At 37.4% G+C, this 21,113-nt stretch overlaps 1 protein-coding gene across 2 annotated transcripts; it reads left to right on the top strand.

The window, feature by feature from the left end:
- The first annotated feature begins 434 nt into the window (after positions 1-434).
- TRAP1_1 (TNF receptor-associated protein 1, mitochondrial) lies at positions 435-19,860 on the top strand. 2 transcript variants are annotated; one of them, XM_051215757.1, is made up of 10 exons: positions 435-553; positions 3,228-4,172; positions 4,858-5,164; positions 6,271-6,600; positions 8,863-9,147; positions 10,119-10,313; positions 10,566-10,739; positions 12,477-12,770; positions 14,565-14,783; positions 19,198-19,860. In XM_051215757.1, the coding sequence occupies exons 3-10, from the start codon at positions 4,895-4,897 to the stop codon at positions 19,543-19,545; spliced, it is 2,115 nt and encodes a 704-aa protein (XP_051066294.1). In that variant the 5' UTR covers positions 435-553; positions 3,228-4,172; positions 4,858-4,894; the 3' UTR covers positions 19,546-19,860. The 2 variants fall into 2 exon arrangements, with proteins under 2 accessions (XP_051066294.1, XP_051066293.1); XM_051215756.1 differs by having other exon boundaries at positions 3,228-4,176; positions 6,271-9,147.
- The last annotated feature ends 1,253 nt before the right edge of the window (positions 19,861-21,113 follow it).

The raw sequence follows: 21,113 nt of genomic DNA, 5'->3' as shown, positions 1-21,113 counted from the left end.
TGAATCATCTTATGAAATTTCGCCCTTTCACGGCATTCAAAACTGGTGCACTTTACATGGTTTAATAATAGCTCTTCAGGAGTTGCATAAGGAAGTGAGACAGGTTTTTCTGGATATGACAGTTTTTAGTACGCTGCATGCTTCTCTCCCGATGAATGTCAGAAAATATGCCACAATTTTATCACCTTTAACATCTTTGTTAGTCATGCTCCAGGTTTCAAACCTTTTAAAAAATCCTCAAAAGCTTCGGAAATTGAATGAATATCTAACTTTTCCATCGCAGGCTCCATCGCGAAGCCAATATGATAATTAGGAATTATAGTAAGAACTCAGAATCCCAGAAATAACGTAATCGGATCAAGAAATACTAGATAAGAAAAAACGAATGTACTGTATTCAGAATTCGACATCAAGCATTCAACATGTACAAAGGTATCATTAGTTCATTCAAACACAGCAGCTTCACAACACAAATATCTCACGCTTTGTGCTACCAATATAAGACAATAACACTTCTGATCATCACTGAAAAGAAGACAGAATGTTGGTCCAGGTAACTGAAATGAACTGGAAGTACAGTAGGTTTTTTAAAATCACCCAATTTCGACTGTGTTCCAATTAAGTCAGCAGCAGTTTTTTGAGGGGAAGTACAATATTTTACCTTTCCTACGCCTATTTCTCCTCGTGAAGGAGCACATACTGCCCATCAGAACTCCCAATCCAACCCTGTCCTAAGCAATTCCTTAGAGTTGCAATTCATCCATTTCATAACTACCTTTAATTCACAGCACAGTGTTTTCTTCGGCCTTCCACCTTTCCGTTTCCCTTCAGGATTCCAATTTAAGGCTTGCCTCGTGATGGGGTTTGGTGATTCCTGTAATGTATGTTCTATTCACCTCCAACGATTTTTCCTAAGAAATTATGTATGTACAATATTTTACCCACGAATCTAACACGCTGTCATGCGCCAAGTTGCGTGCCTTTTTATCCTAACGAGGGAAGCTTATAGACATCAGTGATTGACCAACCCAATATAGTTTTTTTTCAAATATAAACTTCTTCTATTCTGTTAATCAAATCTGAAATTATATAGTTTCTGAGATTTTCATTGTGTCGAGATTATGGATGCTGGCACATGTATTCGATTATAATAATGTCTTGCACTACCTCTGTCACGTCAGCGTCGTTAATAGCTGTGAAAGTTATAGGCAATACAGAATCTTTGTATTTTAGTGCTTCATGAAATCACGTGGCCCGGATAGGCCATACGAAGCTAGGACCAAGCACAAAGGCAAGTTGGAGCTGACCATTCCACTCGTGAACTGTCTAAATGATAAAAAACGTGTAAAGGACAAGGCCCACCACCTCGGCAAACCCCATACAGGTGGGCTACCTGTCCATTCACGTAAGGCTGACACAGAAAATCAGGACGAAGCTCACGCGTTCCAAATTGAAAGCATAAACTGCTTATATATGAACGCCGCGAGTCTACCAAACAAATTGGATGAATTACGTGAGCTTAGCAGTGCTAATAAGGCACATCTGATAGGAATATCTGAAACATGGATATCCTTTCAGTTCTCGGAACAGGAGTTAGCAGTACCTGGAATGTCTTTGTTTTGCAACGACAGAAAATCAGGAATCAGGGGTGGAGTAGCCATGTACATACGATCTTGCTTGGAGGTACACCAAGTTCATAACCCCGAGTTTAACAATCTTGAAGAATCTATATGGTGCTCTGTAAGATTGTCTAGTACTTCGAGGTATCTAGTCGAAGTCATTTACAGGAAGACAACTGCCGACACCGAGTACGATAGTCGTATGGTGGAAGGACTATCCCGCTCTACTCGTCTCCGTTTCACACACATCCTAGGGGACTTTAATCTCCCTAGAGTCAACTTCGCGGGACACGGGTATACTGGAGGCGACAAGTCAATTGAAGCTCGGTTCTTCAACCTCATCAATGAAGGTTTAAACGACTATCTACCGTCCTTAAATTTCTTCTCACCCCAACAGCATGGTTTCAGGAAGGGTTACTCTTGTATAACCAACCTGCTGACTGCGGTGGACAGATGGACAAGCATCCTCGATTGCAAGGGAAAGGTTGGTGTCATTTACCTTGATTTCTCAAAAGCTTTTGATAAGGTTAACCACTTGTGTCTTATCAACAAGCTCAAACGACTAGGTATCAAACCACCTCTAATCGATTGGCTTACTTCATACCTGAAAAATCGACACTTTAAGGTTAGGGTTAATTTCACTTTATCTCAGGCTATGGAATGTCCTAGTGGGGTCCCCCAGGGCTCAGTAATAGGGCCTCTTCTCTTCCTGATCTACATAAATGATCTTCCTCAACAGGTAACGTCAGATTTATTACTTTTTGCTGATGACGTGAAACTTTGGGGAGAGATACGCAACCAAGACGATATACAGGCACTTCAGGAGGATCTGACTCGACTTCAAAGTTGGGCAGACGATAATGGACTTACCTTTAACACTTCAAAGTGTAAATTGGTCCATCTGCGACATGTCGCAGACTACAGTTACAACTTAGGAAACTCCTCGCTAGTAGTATCCCAAGTCGAAAAAGATTTAGGAGTCCTGGTGCCCCATGATTTGAAGTCTTACGCTAACTGTGACAAAAATGCCTTCCGAGCAAACCTTGCACTGGTAACGTTGAAGCGCATTTTTGGCCAGTTTGACGGACGAACTTTCCATACAATCTTCAATAGTTTCATCCGTCCCCATTTAGAGTACGGAAACATAGTACTCCCTCCCTCACTCCAAAAGGACAAGGACACTTTGGAGCGTATCCAGCGGCGAGCCATGAAATCAGTTCGAGGACTCAAATCTAAACCTTACGAAGAACGCCTCCATTCACTAGACCTTTACCCATTAGAGTATAGGCGTCTTAGAGGTGATTTATTAATGGACTGTAGTATTCTTAACACTTCTGGACATCCTCTTAAACACCTTAAGCTTAGTTCGAACAATAACCTAAGGGGTAACACCCAGAAACTGGAAACACAACATAGCAAGACGGAATGTAGACACAACTCCTACTCCTTAAGAGTTGTCAAAAGCTGGAATTCGCTACCAGCTGAGCTAGTCCAAGCGACTTCTCAGGAGTCCTTCAAGAGGCAACTTGACCTATTCTTAAGGACCAAGAACAGCATCATACTATGATTTACCAATTTCTTTTCCTCTTTTATTGTTAACATACCTAGGTTCCTGCCTGGAGGATTTGGTGATCCCCTGCTACTATACACGGAAGCCTGTTAAGCGAAAGCTTCTTTTATTCCGTCCACAACCATTTGAACCATTTGAACCATTTTCAAGGTCAACGGACAACACTTGACTAATTATATCAGAGGTTGTAGGTGATGGTGGTGCCCTTTCCGATTTTCCATTTTCGCAACTATTTGGGTGTATTTCATATCCTTTTCTAGTTCAAGTAGTTTCGTATTGCTTAGTGATATTTATCCTTCATTAGTGAGCAACTTAAGTTGCTTTAATTAGAGCATAAATTGTGCTAAACTTGTAAATCACGTGGCTGTCCTGGCTGATCATTTCATAAAGCTTGCTGTAAATTCTAAATCAGTTTACTGTCCATCAAGTAGGGGTTTGCGTTGTAAAGTGTATTTTACTTTCGGTCGCGCGCTCCAATCGGTTTTGTGGAATTTCTGATCCACGGGTCAGATTGCAATCTCCCATTTTCGGCGTTTTGTCAATGAATATTGACAGGTTTTTCCAAAGTGTTATAAGATTGTGGGAAAATATTGACAGGAACCCGAAGTTCTTGGGGATCGATCCCCAAGAACCTTGGGGAAATTTTGGGTTTTCCGTCTCATTTCCCCAAAAATTACTATAGCGGCTTCCCCAAAATGGACCAAATTTTCCCCAAAGTTGGTAGCTTGGGTCCCTGAAAATATACACAATTTTTCCATAATTAAGGAGGTTGGGGATCTTACCTCGGCGTCTCATCCGTTTTTTTGTCCAGCGACGTTCCAAAGTTTTGTACTACAGTAAAAAAAGATTGTGTACTAGATAAGGACATATGGTGGATTCTGTCTCGATTATGACCTTGATAGTGTCATAGGGGCGTTATCAAGTTCGAACAAATGACTTATGATGAACAGAAGAATTCGACGAAGATTCATTGCTCCCACGTTGTTAGTAAGCTTTTCTAAGTTACCTTTAGGCTACCAACCGTCATATTTTGGTGTTGAAATGGGGTTTAGTTGTTAGGACTGAGATACAGCTTCAAAATAATTCTTTACACTAATACTGACTTAAATTCCGCATCCTAATACCTAAAAGTCTGATTTAAATCTGTCAAAGAATGGCGTGAGATGTCCGTTCACACGGTTTTGTTTATATATGTTCTTATTTATTTGCTTATTGGTCTCACAGTTAACTGTTTCCCTGATTAGTTCAACGTTTTGAGAGTATTTTATACTTTCCCCTACTAAATTTACCTGTCACATTCTGTAATCGATTTCCTTGTTCAGTGTGCGCACTATGACGCCGATGTCGCTTTGGTCGTAATCTATTAGTTTCGTCTTCGTAACAGAAATTGTATTCATAACTTATAAAAAACCTTTATCGAAATGATAATCACTTAAGCGATATCGAAAGGGATTTATCTGCAAAAGTACATTAATTAATGCGTCATATTGAATTGAGTAACACTCAAGAAATGTTTTGAGGTCATATACTGTAGGTTGCAAAATATGTCATTACTTTTAATGTCCGATTTATTCTCTCACTATTTGCGACCATGTCATAAGTTGCTTCTTATCCTTAGCATAAAGCTTTAATGTTTACTAAGTACGACCTTCATATTAACTATTTCAGATCTCTTCAATACACTGGATATTTGTGAAAAGTCTACATGTCAACACTTTGCAGAATTTTGGGTCGCTTTCCTCCTATCTATTTGAATTTTAAGCAAGACGCTAGGACGTTATACAATCCTAAATTGCTTCGGCAGGAATCCTTGTCATATAGTACAAACTTCAAGACCGTTGAGGATGAAGGTCCTAAGCACACCATCATTGATGATAATGAACGGAGTTGTGGTCCAAAAATAAAAGTAGGATTTCAAGCTGAAACACAAAAGTTACTGGATATCGTCGCTAAATCTTTGTACTCAGACAAAGAGGTTAGTGGTAAATATAACAGTATGTTAATGATTACATATCAATTTTCCAAGTTCAAGGCTTTTCAAGAAGTTTCGACTTAGTATAACTCCTTAACTAAATATAGGTTTATATACTCTGCTTTGAGCTACATTTTGGATAAGAGCTAGTGATACTATCTAAACCATAAAGGGATGGGATGAAATTTGAACCTGCTAATAAATAGTTTAATGCCGATTCCTCTAACCACGATCATCACTTAAGCTGATACTTAGTATATTTCATCCGCTACATTTTTTTACAGAATACATATAACAAATTAATAAAAGACTTTATGCGGTTCGTTTATGCTTGTTTCATTATTGTCATAAGTAACCACTGGATATATAATTTAGATACAATTTGTAGTACTTCATATACTACCACAATATGTGACACAAAATCGAGTGTGATTAGAGTCACTTGTGACCAGCTGTTAGTCGTTGAACAGTTCATGTGTTTGAGTAGTTTTTAGTTCTAGTAGTGACAACAGATAATGTGGATCTACAAATAGTGATAACCGGGACTACCTATGCCGATCTGGGGGCATTTTCGGACTCATCACGCCGTGTTTTTTTATCTTAGTTCCGGTGTACAACACATTATTGAGAGCAGTTCTGCTTTATGCTTGCCAGACTTCCGAGTTGAAGATATTCAGCAACTCTGTTTGATCACCATCGTCTCAGAAAGATTGTGGTCATCTAGTGGCTACACCATGTTGGTAATGCTGAGGTTCAGCAGTGTGTGGTTGGGCACAGTGACAACAATCTTTGTCGAATCTATTGCAATATGGCACATGATTCCTTTATTCAACATCATGTGGATGTATATGAAACACACTCTTAGTGTATGCATTCCTAGAAAATCTAAGATTTACAAGAAAAAACCATGATTCATGTTCCTGCGGAGTCTTTGAGACTAATGTAATTGTGAAAAATTTATTAATTAGTTAATCTTTAAAAAATCTCGATTAAGTTTCATGATGAGTTCACTTTTTGACCTTTCCTAATACCGACTCAATTCTTTAAATTAAGTTCTGTAATTAAAACTATCAAAAGATATGTTTTGCATTTTTTGTATCTTTATTCAGGTGTTCGTTCGTGAGTTGGTATCAAATGCAAGTGATGCTATTGAGCGTCTGAGATTTCAACGCCTTTCTGGCCAAGTTTCATCCAGTTTAAGTGATGAACCTTTAGAAATACACATAAGGACAGATGAAGCGAAGAAAATTCTCGTCATTCAAGACACAGGAATTGGGATGTCTAAAACTGAGTTGGAAAAAAATCTTGGAACTATAGCCCATTCTGGAAGCAGAGAGTTTGTTTCTAGTATGACTGGCAACAAGGACAGCCAAAAATCTGTTGACATTATTGGTCAATTCGGAGTTGGTTTTTACGCTTGTTTTATGGTAGCTGATAAGGTAATCGATGTTCTATTCATTTAACTACTAGCTTTTAATTATTGTTTCTGAAATGCCTCATACAAGATTGTTAGTAAGTCAATTTAATTTTTAATCAAATGTGAGATATGAGTTGTTAGTAGTAACCAATATTACACTTAAAACTTGACTAAAAAGTGTTTTACACATTTGTATATATGGTTACGTTTCTTTTCCTGTCATTTGAGATCGAAAACAGTATTCTATCAGAACTAGTGAATTAATTAAGGGATCAACTATTTAATGTTTGAAACAACCTCAGCATCAATATGAATATAAGCTTGGTATATTATTCTGTCTTAATGCCTTTTAATGTTATTAAAACTATAGAGTGATTTCTCTGTGACTGTGCTGCTAGTTTATTAAATTTGATATGACTTCACGTTACTGTAAAAGACTATGTTTAGGATCTTCATCGTGCCTAATAAAAATTTCATTTGTGTTAAGCTAGAGCACCATTAAAAACCCGATAGCACTGAACGGTCGTTTCGTTCTGGTATGGGAGTCCACAATAGTGCAACCGGCTCGTGTGTCCAACTTGATAATACTACAATCTACACAAATCCCCATACTAATAATAATCATGTGCTCACTAGTGACTAGCTTCAATATGGATTTTCCGAAGTCATGGTTAGAATCCGTGGCCAGTGAAGTCTAGTCCGTGTCGGGTGTGAGACAGTTATCCACCTCAGACAATGTATGAAGGGCTGTGCAAGATCGTGGGCCGATCGAAGTTAGATATTGACACCGTTGGATGCCGGCTCAGTGGTCTAGAGATTAAGCGTTCGTGCGCGAGACCGAGGGTTCTGAGTTAGAGTTTCGTGTGCGGGGTCGTAGATGCACGCTGCCGAGGAGTCCCATACAAGGTCGAAACGGCCGTCCAGTGCCTCCAGGTTTTCAATGGTAGTCTATCTTAGTCTAACTCATAGATTCAAGTTGAAAATAATTGGTTGTAACAAATTCAAACGTGATACAGTAGTGGGTTTTCCAAGTTGGCACATTTTGAAGCAGCGCAAAAAGAAACGTGATGTTAGGTAAAAAGGATTTTAAAAAATAACACTAAATATTGAATAGTAAGCCGCTGTGAATTAACAAGAAAATACTCGTTCGTAGCAGCTCTCAGTATGTAGCATTGAAAGCTGACGAAGAACATAAAGATTATACTGAAGAACTCCGAATGCTGTTATATGGTTCTTAATATATGATATGGAAAAATGTAAATTAATAAGACATGGCTATTTCTACAAAAAGTACCGTATTATCCCTTATAATACAACTCAGAACTGCCGATCTAGCGTATTTGGATTTGACTTGTATATATAATATATTTACAGTCGTCATACTATTGATACCCTACTAATCTACAGTGGAAGTCTGATTAGCCTTAGTGGGTTTGTGTCTGACGAAATCTCAGCACGGATTTGAAGAGCTCGTTTGGCTTTTGCCAACTTACGTCACCTATGGTGAAGGCGAGATATCCGTCTATCAAGAAAAGGATGAGTATACTGCTCGTCAGATCGTTCTGTTCTACTTTACGGCTACAAAACGTGGTCATTAAGTGTAGAAGAAAGTCGTAAGGTACTAGTATTTTATCACAGATGTCTTCGAAATATTGCTCGCATCTACTGGGATCACCGGATAAGTAATAGCGAGGTTAGACGCAGGGTATTAGGGAATGATGGTAAATCAGTTGATGGGGTTACAAATCTTCATCAACTGAGATGGTTCGGCCACGTGTTACGTATGTATGAACATCGATTACCACGACGCGCAATGCTGACTAGTGTTGGAGATGATTGGAATAAAGTTAGGGCTTCCAAACCGAAACGTGGCACCAGTCCTTGAAGTCACTAATTTCTAGTCTTAGCCATATTGGCAGGTGTAGACTACTTGGATGGGGTCCGCGCGACTATCGTAACCAGTGGTTGGAGACTGTGTGACATGACTCAGGATCATTCACAATAGTGTAAGTATATATACTCTTTGTCTTCCCTTAAACTGTGAGATTAAAATTAATTTATACCTTTCCTTTTTGCGAACTAATTCTTTCTTGTACTATATCCTTACACACAATCTTTTTTTTACATATTACTACCATTGAAGTAACTACTTGTATGAGTTTGGTATTCATTTTGTTGTTATTTTGATAAAAATAGCTAAATATAGATTGATCATGGATTATATTTGACTCTCACGTTTGGATGTGTTTTTTAAATCACATTTTGCTGTTATCTGTTTGTATAGGTTGATGTTTATTCCCGCAGTCGCAGAGACACGAACCCTCAGGAAGTTGGAAGCCATTGGTCTTCTTCTGGTCTTAACGGAGAATATGAAATTGGTGATGCTGAAAATGTTAATCCTGGTACAAAAATTGTTCTTCAACTGAAGGATTCAGCTTCCGAATTTTCTAAAGAAGATGTATTGGAACGTATTCTCCGTAAATACAGCAATTTCGTTAGTACCCCTATTTATCTGAATGGCCGACGAATCAATGTAATTGAACCAGTATGGACTAAAAATCAATCAGAAGTAAGCAAATACATATGAGGTTAATCATTCTCCCCTTTTTCAATAACTGCCATACTTTTTTTCATTATTTCAAATAAAAGGAATTTATAATTTCAAATATTTAAGAGTACACGTTCTGTTTCATAATGCAGTGGATTTATTTTATACTGAACACTATGTTATAATAAATTAAAATTTTTTCGTGAATCTATCCTGATGAATATGCTTATATCTTTATTGACCGCTTTTGTGATGGTTTTACCATAGGATAAGAGCGATAATATATAGACGTTTTTAGTCGGCCATAGGTAGCATAAAACCTAAATCACGTGCCCATTAGTTCAACGAGCAACACCATAGCTCAGTGAAATTATCAAGGTAATTGCCATAGTAGCAGAAATAACAGTATCAGTGATAACAGAAAACGTTAGGCGTAGAAAGTTTGATCTAAGAAAAATACATTTCTAAAATAAAAAGGTATAAAATTACTTTAAACTTCACGATATAAGGCAAAACAAAAAGTGAATAGATCTGCGCTGTTGTTCCTGATTGTAAGCCATGTCACTCAGCCTCTAACCATTCGTTACAATAATCGCGCGAATCTCAACCAGATAGGTTTTACCTACCAACACGGCTTAGTTCAACAGTCAATAACTTCACAGACTGATTGTTTTGGCTGCTCCTAACACTCATCTAACCTTCAGCTACTTTGGTAAAGATTATACGTCGAGGTATCCAATGGTAGGGCGCAAGTGTTATATGTCCAAGTCACCTCAGTCAATCAAGATTTACTATCTCATCAACCGATCCACCATCTTTACGTGGTATCCTAATTCTAATTTTAACATCACTCACTCTTTGGTTTCAACATACAGAAGAGTTTTCAGAGTAAAAGTTCAGTAAATTCCGGCTGATTAATTGTCGTTCCTTCTTGAAGTACGTCACTATTCATATTTAATTATTGGCTTTCCTGTTATTCTTTTTTCCTCCAGGTATCTGATGAAGAACATAATTCTTTCTACCAGTATCTTTGTGGTAACAAGTACGATAGTCCACGTTACACTTTTGCATACAAAACGGATGCACCGATAAATTTGCGAGTACTTTTGTATGTCCCAAACTGGAAACCTAGTATATTTGATATGGCGCGGGATTCGGACAATGGTGTGGCACTATACAGTCGAAAGGTATGTCATACACATTATTCACAAATTAATTTAAATCACCTATTCAGTATTAAATCTATGGAGTCATTGTAGTACGAATAGTGGTCACTGCGTATAATATCCCAGAAATCAAGTCGTCCACTCAGTAGGTTATTTCTGAAGGCTACTATGGTTTCAAGCTAGACACCATCACAGACTGTCATGTGTTAGTTATTTGGAGATTGCCAATTTTCTTTCTTTGAATTGATTTATTTTGCTTTCTTTGCCTAACAGGTTATGATAATGAATCGTACAGAAGTACTTTTACCGAAATGGCTACGTTTTCTGCGTGGTGTTGTTGATAGCGAGGATATCCCCTTAAACTTGAGTAGGGAATTGCTGCAAGACAATTCACTTATACGTCGCATCAACCGTTTGGTAACTGTCAGGTTCCTCAAATTTTTATCTGTAAGTTGACCATAAATGTTTTCTGTACATTTCGAGATTATTTCTTAATCGTATGAAACAGGAAAGCGAAAACGGGTTGTTAGTAATCATGATCAAATAGGATCGTAATCGTAGGGTTAAAAAGATTGTCTCTTGAGCCCAGTTTCACACGGCCTTCTTGTGAGTTGTTTTGCTAGATACCTCTCAGTCCTTACCACCGCACTGGAGATCCATGGAGAAGGTAAGGCGTGCCATTTTGGGGTCGACATTTTCTAACCTGTTGTGGGAAGACTATCACTGGAGATACTGGTTATCTTACTACTGCAACACTAGTATTTTTGGGAGTTCGTCTTTACTTTTGAATTCTAGATTTTTTGCTTTTGGTCTTACAGCTCTTCAACTGACCTGCTTAGGACGTTAGAATCTCAAAAACAAACGTTCCGGTGATTATTGATTTACAGGCTTGTAACGACAGATCAGCCTGACAACCACTTCATGATGGTACATATGTTTGGTCCTCATCTTGAGGTGAAGTGACATAAAATTGTATGTAACATCGTGGCGACCCATATGTATCTGCTAATTTAGTTGCTGACCGAATAGAGACACTTAAAGGATTAAATGAAGTCCATCCATTTATACAGATAGAAAATAGCCTTTCTAGATGTTCTACTTTCAAAGGGAATAAATAGGTCACTAAGAGGAAACTTAGACAAGACAACTACTTAGACTGGCTAATATACAATTTTCCTTATTTTTGTTCCTCTACAATATAAGAGGAACCTGATTAAGACCAAGAATCAAGACCATATGCTCTCTAGATGCGGTTGAGGAAGAAACAAGAGCATTCAGTGCTACTCTGAAAAATGGATATCCGGAGAAATTTGTAAATAAACATCTACCCATGAAAAAAAGCATAAGGAATTCCTAAATGAGAGCGAAAAGTCTCTATGTATACGCTTACAATTTAGAAGTTGTGCACCCGGTGAAATGATAATACTAAGGTTGCAAAGAGCAACCCAAAGAACCTTTAATGCAGGTAAACTACAATAATGTTTTCCCAACGCCCGATGGTCACTCTGAGATTAAAAGACAAATTACCTAGACTAGCTACTTCTTTCTATATCTATCAATTCAAATGCTCTTGTGAGGCAAGTTACATTGACAGATGTTCTGGGGATTTGTATTTTTGTGCTCGCGAGCATCTCCCAGTGTGGTTACGTAAGGGTGCAGTTAAAACTGCCAACAACTCGATTTTAGCTCATTTAGTGTAAACACGACATACAACCAATATATAGAAGTCATTTATAATAATACATCGTGTTAACAGAAATCTGCGTAAACCGTCAGAATAACAAACCTTTAGACGGCTGAAACAATGGCTATTTGAATCAAAAAGATGGAGCTTTGCGTCCAGGAAAAAGATATGTTCAGCCGCTTCATTTACTTTAGCCAACTTCCGGCCTAATCAACCGACTATCATTTTGATAATGTGACGTAATTCGATTACAAAATCTTGAGTTTTTATTTAAATCGAAGAATAAAGTAGAAGGAACATCTCTGTGTCAAGTGCAAACATTGGAGTAAACTGAGATGCATTACATAGTGTTCTGTATATTCATTAAGCTTTATTTCGTTACTTCGTTAAGATTATATAGTTCACATGTACTAATAGTATCTCAAACTGTACTCTTCACAGTTATATAATAGTTTTTAAAGTTTCTAGTTATAGACTTTATATTGTATTCTCTTCTACAGCAACAAGCATCACGGGAAACAGACAAATTCATTAGCTTTCTGGATGACTATGGTGTTTATTTGAAAGAAGGCTTAGTAATTGAGGGAGATCAAGAATTACGCGAAGAAATAGCTAAACTATTACGATGGGAATCTACTGCCTTACCTCCTGGTCAAACTACTTGTTTGGATGAATATGCTAACCGAATGCATTCAGGTCAGAGAAATATTTACTTTTTATCATCCCCCAACAGACAGTTGGCTGAGAGTTCTCCATATTTGGAAGCTGTCCGCAAAAAAGATCCAGATATTGAGGTGAGTACTGTATTGTATTGATTTTATGTGAATGTTAAAATAGTGACCGTATATTGTGTTATTATTGTTGCCTAATTTCGATGGAAATCAGCAATTCATTCTCCCAAGCCACGGATTCCAACATGTCCGTTTCGTCTTGTCAGCCGTATGTTGTTCCATCTTAAAAAGTACTTTTCTGATAATTCATTCTAAGGATCACAGTAACGGAGATTTCGTTGCACTAAATGTAGATCTTTCATGTTAAGAATCCCTATCTTTTGAGTGTATCGTTAAGTGGTATGAGCAGTTAGTTATTCATCATGTGGGTAGAGAAAGCAACCGTAAACTAACTTGTCTCTGCAATTTGATCCTGGGTAGATTAAATTACTAACTATAGTCTAATATGAACAGTGAACTGACTTTGCGGACACCTGGTTGTCAGTTTCATTTCAGTGAGCATTCCAAACGTCTAATAAAGCTTTCAGTGTTTGGATTTGTTGTAATGTTTACATATCAATGTAGCTATATACCTAGTAAAGATCAAGATAAATTACAAACACTCATGATATTTCATGCTTTCCAGTAAAGCACAACACCTAGGTCCAGGAGTTTATCAGTTGATACTCAAGTTTACTTGAATTTTTGATCACATTGAACTTTCATTAATCACTTTAGAACCTCAGGGCTATATCAAAGACCATCGAGCAACCAGTTTGTATGCTTAAGCTTTATTAGTTGCTTATCATTCTATACAAATAATCATTTAGGTGTTGATCGATGTAATACGATCAGCACTAAGGATATAACAAACATGACATTGATTACCATTCACAGAAGTGTGGAACAACTGTCATCGGTTCCCTTTCAATTTCAACAAAGTCATTCAGAATTCATTTTTTAATGTTCGAAGCGACTGTATAAAGAAATTATTTAAATGTATAAAAATAGGTCTAGACATTTCTGTTTATACTAGTGAAGTATATAAAATTTCCTTAAAAAATGATTAAAGTGATATGCATCAATACCGATCCCGTATGATTATTTTTTCTTTAGTGTAGGTCTTTAATCGACTAAAATAGTGAAGTCCTCAGAGATACACTTTGAAGTTTCTTGATATATATTTATTTTCTCAACATGAATTGATGTAAGCAGATATTAAAATTTCAAACTGTCAGTCGACGCATTAGACATTTTTCACTAATTCAGATTTTCATGAATGCGGCAACGTAATCTAAAGAATCTTAAAGGATAATTTATTTCGTTTCACCACTCAAAATAAATCATCTAGACATTTTCTGAATATATATATATAAGTGTACATAAATTGTATTTTACAGGTAATATTTCTTTACAGTCACATATCAGACATCGTTTTTTGGTATTCCTACGATCTTTTGGGACGTTATATACTAGGGGGACAATTGTAGTTGTTTATTCGGATTGTTCAGTACAATCCGTTTACTAACATCGTTACGTTTTAGCTTGACCATTCACTATAAAGCCGGGGACAACACTACAAAACACTTACTAAGGAATATGTAAGAATCATTCATTAACTATTTACTTCACACTTCAGAAAGTGATAAGTTAAAGAAGACAGAAGTTTCATCTCCGTCATAGTATCTGTTCACCTGTTAACATCAACTATATTGTCCTGTCGGATTTCCATTCTTATATTTTATAACCTCCAAAATATTGTAATATTCAACAGTGTTATTGTTAGCCTAAATAAAATCTGTTAAACTGCAAATTTACCACATTAGTGTTGTTGTATTACTTAATTACAGGGCCTGATTTGTTCGCTTTTAATTTCAGGTCCTGTTTTTGTACGAACCGTACGACGAACTTGTTCTTATGCAATTAAGTCAATACGACAAAAAAACGTTGACGTCGATTGAGAGTATGATCGCTGATGATATGGCAAATACTGACTCAGTTGGATCTGAACGCCAAAATTGCTTAAAACAGGATGAGGCGTCGGAGTTGGTAGAATGGGCAGAAAAAGTTCTTGGTTCAAAAGTCAAGAAAGTGAAAGTAAGAAATAATGAGAATGATCGTTTCGGTAAATTAAATCATTCAGAGTTTTCTGGTTGCTCATATTTCATAATTAGTCTTGGTAAAAATTTATTTGAATTAACAGGTTACAATTATACTCATTTTTTAGAATATATTGAATAAGATGAATGCTTCATATTAAAATCACTTCACATTAAAAATGCACTTAAGTAAACTTTTAAAATATCACAAACATTTTTGTAATGTCTTATCGTAGTGAACGAGAACACTGGAGGGGATAACCAAATGTATTTGAACACAAAATTACAGAATCCCGTAAAATCTGAGAACCATACAGTAAATACTTCATTTGCAAAATGTCAATCAATTATCTCAGACTTGATTATTCCTTCGTTTCCACACCAATCATTCTCTGTTCTCGTTCTCTTCTCTTCGATCTTCTTAACCTTCTGTCATCAGGCATTTCACTTTCGATTGATGATACATACCATTTATATCTGTCGACATCAGTAGCTCACACCGCATCATAAATATTTGTTCCCATATTTTATCCATGATGTACATATGATACAAATATTACCTATATTCATCAGTCGCAACATCTTGAATTTATACATTTTTGTGTTAGGTTTTACTTTGATATTTCTTCACTTTTCAATTGTTTGCAATCGTTATTCATTCTCTTGATGTCTTCCACGAATTCCTTGCTCAATGTGTTCTTCGGTCTTCCTCTTTTCTTTTTTCCTTCAAGATTCCAAGTTACGTCTTACCTCTTGATTCAGTTCGATGATTTCCACTGTGTATGTCCTACCCATCTTCAGATGCTTTTCTTAATTTCCTATTCAGATGGAAGTTGGTTTGTTCTCTCCCGCAGTAAGCTGTTGCTGATGGGATCTACCAAACGGATCTGGAGTATATTGCTTACACGATTGTTTATAAATACCTGTTCCAGTAGTTCTCTATGATTCCGCTCCTTACAGTGGAACCGTCTTGACTTTGGTGTTGGCTAAGAGACAGTTTTTTTGAGTTTCAAATGTTCTTCGACTGTAGGAATGCTGTCCTTGCTTTACTAATCCTTACATTTACGTCTGCATCGGATCCTCATTGTTCACTGATGATGCTTCCCAGGTACGTGAAAGATTCCACACCTCCCAGAGCTTCTCCATGAAATGTGATTGGATTGGTGTTCTCTATATTGTATTTGAGAATCTTGCTTTTTGCTTTGTGTATGTTGAGGTCTACTGCTGCAGACAGAGGTTGCTGCTAGACTGGTTGTTTTTACGTGAATATATTGATGTGTATGGGATAGAACAGTCATGTCACCTACGATGTCCAAACCGTCCAGTCGCATGCAAGCTGTCCATAGTATTTCGTGCTTCCCGTCAGATGTGGTCTTCATAATCCAGTTAAACACTAGAAGAACGAAAAAGGGGGATAGTAAGAAGCCTTGTCTGACTCCGGTCCTTACTTGGAATGCATCTGTCAGCTGTCCTCCATACACGACTTTGCACTGTAGTCCGTCGTATGAATTCCTAACCACGTTGGTGATCTCTCAGGTACACCATAGCGTTGAAGTAGTTTTCATAAGGTTCTCCTATGAACACTGTCACACACCTCACAGTCGAGGAGGTTGATGTATAGTGACGAGTTCTACTCAACAGACTGCTCAACGATGATCCGTAGTGTCATGATTCAGTCTGTGTTCGACCGTTCTTTACGGAATCCAGCCCGTTGTCCTCGAAGTTAGGCGTCTACTGGTTTTTTTTATCTAGTTCAGCAACACTGTTGAAAAATGCTAGGGTTGAAGCTATCACGAATTCACTTAATCTGCGAACGAGAAACAAGACTCGGTGACCAAAGACCAGTAACCTAGCTATTGATGCGTCCCAGCCCCGCTAACTAGAGGGAGAAGTCCAAGCTTGGAATGGGGAAATATATTCTGCAAACAGCCAGGAACGAACGATAACAACAAAGACAATTCAAAACGTATATATACAGTACAAAACCGTCCTTGGGGAGAGTTACCAAGTAGCATACATACGCAACAGACCAATAGCATTTAAGATATTTCCCAGTGAGAAAGACGACATGAAGGTGACAAGAGCGCCTTTGGCGCGAAAATGAAGAAATTCAAATTTTCTAAATAAAATTACAAAATTAGGTCCTTTCCCAATTGAGTTCTGGGGATCTAACGTCCCCAACGAAGACGTTTCCTGGTACTGACAGTAATGTGGCGCCTCTGTAGTTCTCACATTTGCTCAGATCTTCTTTCTTTGGAATGTTGAGGTGTCATTCTTCCCAGCCTGTCAGTGGCATTTGTTCTTCCTCCCAAATCTTCCTGAATGGAACTTGGAGCATGTTTGCAGTTTTATGTGTGCCTTCAGTGCTTCAGTTGGTATATTGTCAGACCCTGCTGGTTTTCCAATCTTGATTTGTCTAATGGCCACCCTGATTGCTTCCGTTGTTGGTAGAGTGACATGTATAGGAAGGCCTTTGTGTGCTGCTTTGATTTCCAGTGGATTCAGTTGCATCTTTTTCTGACATCATTGCTCTAATGCTTTTTTTCACTTGCTTGTTTGCTTCTGTGTATTTGATCTGTGTTCGGCTGTTGTTAATTGCCGTCTTGTTCTTCCTTCCTTAAATCTTGTCCAGGGTTTCGATAGAGATCCATTCCTTATATTTTTGCGGCCCAGTACCTCTTGTTACGTTGAGGTTCATGCTTTTACTCTTACTACTTCTACTACTATAGGATTTGAACCGATAATTGTATCTCTGTGCTAATGCGGTCTGGCAACTTGAACTGATGTACATACGTACGAATTTCTACGTTGTTACTGACTGACTGCCATTCAGGTCGACTGGAGATCTTGGGACATCGAAGTGTGGCTGTAGGTCAGTTGAACTGATTCCTAAAGTGTTATGCCCATCGATCCAACTTCCTGGATTGAGGGTGCATAATATGTCCATCTTTTTTTAAGGTAGTTTCGCTAACAGTCGGGTTCGTAATACCGGTTTCCTTAACAAGTCTGAACAGTTGTTCAATGTTACTTATTGCCACTGCCTTTACAATCTCTCTTGCTTTCGCTACTCACCACTGTTACAATCATTGCGTAGGCTTCTTGTCAGTTTGCGCTTAAGCTGACTCCGCTCTTCGTCACGTTCAGAGCCAGATCGAATGAGTTTTCGAGCATATATCTGTGCGGTAGATGCTGCTGAGACCCAGTATTTCTCCCTAACCTTATGGTTTACCTTACTTGAGCATTAAAGTCATCAGCCACTTTTACTACATCAGAGCGCCTAACGTTTTGGAGAAGGTCGGGAAGCTTTCTGTAAAACTCATCTTTTAGATCATCTGAGCTGCAGTCAGTGGGAGAGTAGGCAGAGACGACGAGGAGGCAACGATGTGTGTCCCTGTCTTTCCGAGTCTTTACTGTTCCGTTTAGTCGAACGGCGCACAAGCGACTGTCTACTGGAATCCAGTCTAAGAAAGCTAGTTCTGCCCTAGGACTCAATGCTATACCTATACCATCGAGGCCACAGGAAGCAGCATCTGGGCTTCCAGATACACGAAGCGTGAATCGAGATGGTTCTTCACTTTGATATGGTGAGGTCGAATGAATGACACTAATCGGATCCTGTATGTGCGTTTCGGAGACGCAGCATACATCGATGGCGTGAGACTCTAAAGTCCTAGCTAAGGAAGCCTGTTGTCCTATTCGGCATAGTGTTCGGACTTTAAAAGCTCCTACATGTAGTTTAGAGCATGGTTTCAGGAGACCGGCAATAACGTCCCGCGTACTCGAATCGTTTGCATTAGCGGTGCAAGGTGATAAAGGGGCATGAGAAGGGTTAATCGTGGAGGTGTAGGAAGGATTTGAATGTGATATCACTTCCCGGGCTGCCCACACCGTGGAAGGGTATTTCTCTATATTTCGCGCTCTAGAAGAAAATCTTAACAGCCTTGTGTGTCCTTGAAAGTTAATATTACAGATGTGTTATTCGAAATCTTTTTGATTCGGTCACAAAAGATTTATCAGTAATTTTGTTTGTTCTTGAACCAAACCTTAATAGAACAGCAGTTACATCGTTGGGAGATCTTTATATTGACCATTATCCCGGTTTGCTACGTAAAAGTGTGTCAGTGCCTTTTGCGATAACCCCCCTCCACAAATTTGAACTTATTATGTTGTCTACTCTTCACTTGGGTATTGCATTTCCAATTTACTGCTGTCATATAACGTATGGTTTTCGTACGGTCCTTAGGTCACCAAATCTAAGAGTCGTTATAGTTTAGTAAATATACTGCTGTAGTTTTATGTGTTTACATCATTAGTTTTCATAAAAAATCAAGTCATCCTGTATACTGTTGTCGCTTAATTATTTTATCTATTTCTCTGACAAATAAATATCACATTTGTTTCCAATTATTCAGGTTACACAGAGGTTGAGTACTCATCCATGCTTTGTTTCTGTTCGTGAAGCTGGAGCAATGAGACATTTTTTGAGAACATCTTTGGCTGACAGACCTGCTGAAGAAAGATATCGTGTTATTGAACCAATACTAGAACTTAATCCAGAACATGAACTAGTTCGATATCTGTATAATTTAGTTCATGCTTCCAAAGATTCTGAACAAAGTGGAGATTATTCTCTAGCAATTTCAATCTTGAATCATTTTTATGACACGGCTATGGCTCAAGCGGGTCTCTTAGATGATGTTCGTGGACTTGCGTCTCGAACGACAGATTTAGTCGAGAAATTAGTTGGAAAGACTAAATAAATAAAATGTTTTCCTCTAAATTTCAGCATTTTGTTCATATATTTATCTGTTTACTTTTTATTAAAATGTAAACTTTTCTATGACAATATATGATTATCCATATTCATTTCTTTTGTTTCCAATATTTTTTTATTTGGCATTGGCTATACTGCAAAAGTGCAACTATCTTAAGTGTTAAACTTTCTAGAAAGATTACGAAAACGTAGTACCAGTAGTGATTTATGTCGGTTAGCTTGATCTTATTTTAGGGTAATCATTTTTCCGAACATCAATTAGCATTTTGTAATACTCCTATTATTTTAACTACTGAACGTGTCATATATTTCTTGTATCATTGGGAAGGTGAAAAGTGATTACATACAATGTTTCTTTTAAGTATAAACCTTCTACACACTAAGCTTCAGTATGTTCAAAGAGAACCGCTCTTATGTAATGTTTTAAATTTTTGAGAAATAATCTACCAGAATCGTTTTAATAATCAAAGTAGTTTACTAGTTATCAATAGCTATGTTATTATTATTGTGACTGTTGCTTCAGGAATAACTCGTCTGACAATAATGAAGGCTAAAGAGTTCCAGTAAAACGTACTGCTCATAAATTATGCGGAGTGATATGTGACTTGTTATGAAATAGAATAAGCAGATCAAATTCATATTCAAAATATTCTGTCATTACAAGTTAATAATATCGTTTTCGTGCTGATATAGTACGTGTTTATTTTTGACTCAATCTATAAAATAACTGGATAAAGTCGAACCAACTTAAGGTAGACAACTATAAAGGTATGACACATTTCCGAATGTCCCAGTTGAGATAAGTGGGAAATTCAGAAAATCCTTTTTGACTGAGCGTCTAACGGATCTTGATGTATTTATTGTTTACATTTACTTTAACTGGTGAAATAGCCATGACTCAAACAAATAAAAATAACCAAAATAAATGGATGTCAGGAACTAGTTAGGAATACTTATCTTTTACTAAATTAAGAAACTGATATTCGAGATAATAGAAAAATGAGAATTTCAAATTATGCGCTTGTTATTACACTAGTGTTTCTGTAGGCAACTCATCAACCAAAGAAGTCAGAACTTGGTCACTGAGTTTACTTCTTACCCTTCATTCCATTGTGTTCTTACGTAGTAATTAAAATTTGTCACCTGTTCTCTCAAAGGAATCATTTGGTGTACGTAATACAGCGTAAATTACTACGTGTTAAAATTGAATTGACTGAATAAGTATGAATGAGAGATATGCATCGTTTGAATTATTCAGAATGTATTTTGACGCAGTTACCAACTGCCCAGAAAACTGCAATACTTTTGGGACAGAAATACTAAGCTACTTTTATGCTACTCATAAATATGCCCACTTGTTTGGCCGACTGAATATCTACGAACTGATGGTATAAAGTGACCTCTCACCATAGAATTCAAATTTAGTGTAAATGCGGCACAACCGTTTTTATTTTCCAATTAGCTGTTAAATAAAATATTAGTGTGAAGTGTATTATTTAGGAAATATGCAGTTCATAGATATTCATCTAGTGAACTAGATTTCACTTCCCATCA

This window comes from Schistosoma haematobium, chromosome 4, assembly GCF_000699445.3.
Source record: "Schistosoma haematobium chromosome 4, whole genome shotgun sequence".
Lineage (NCBI taxonomy): Eukaryota > Metazoa > Platyhelminthes > Trematoda > Strigeidida > Schistosomatidae > Schistosoma > Schistosoma haematobium.
The sequence above is the reverse complement of the archived record's forward strand: the minus strand, read 5'-3'. Positions and strand labels throughout refer to the sequence as shown.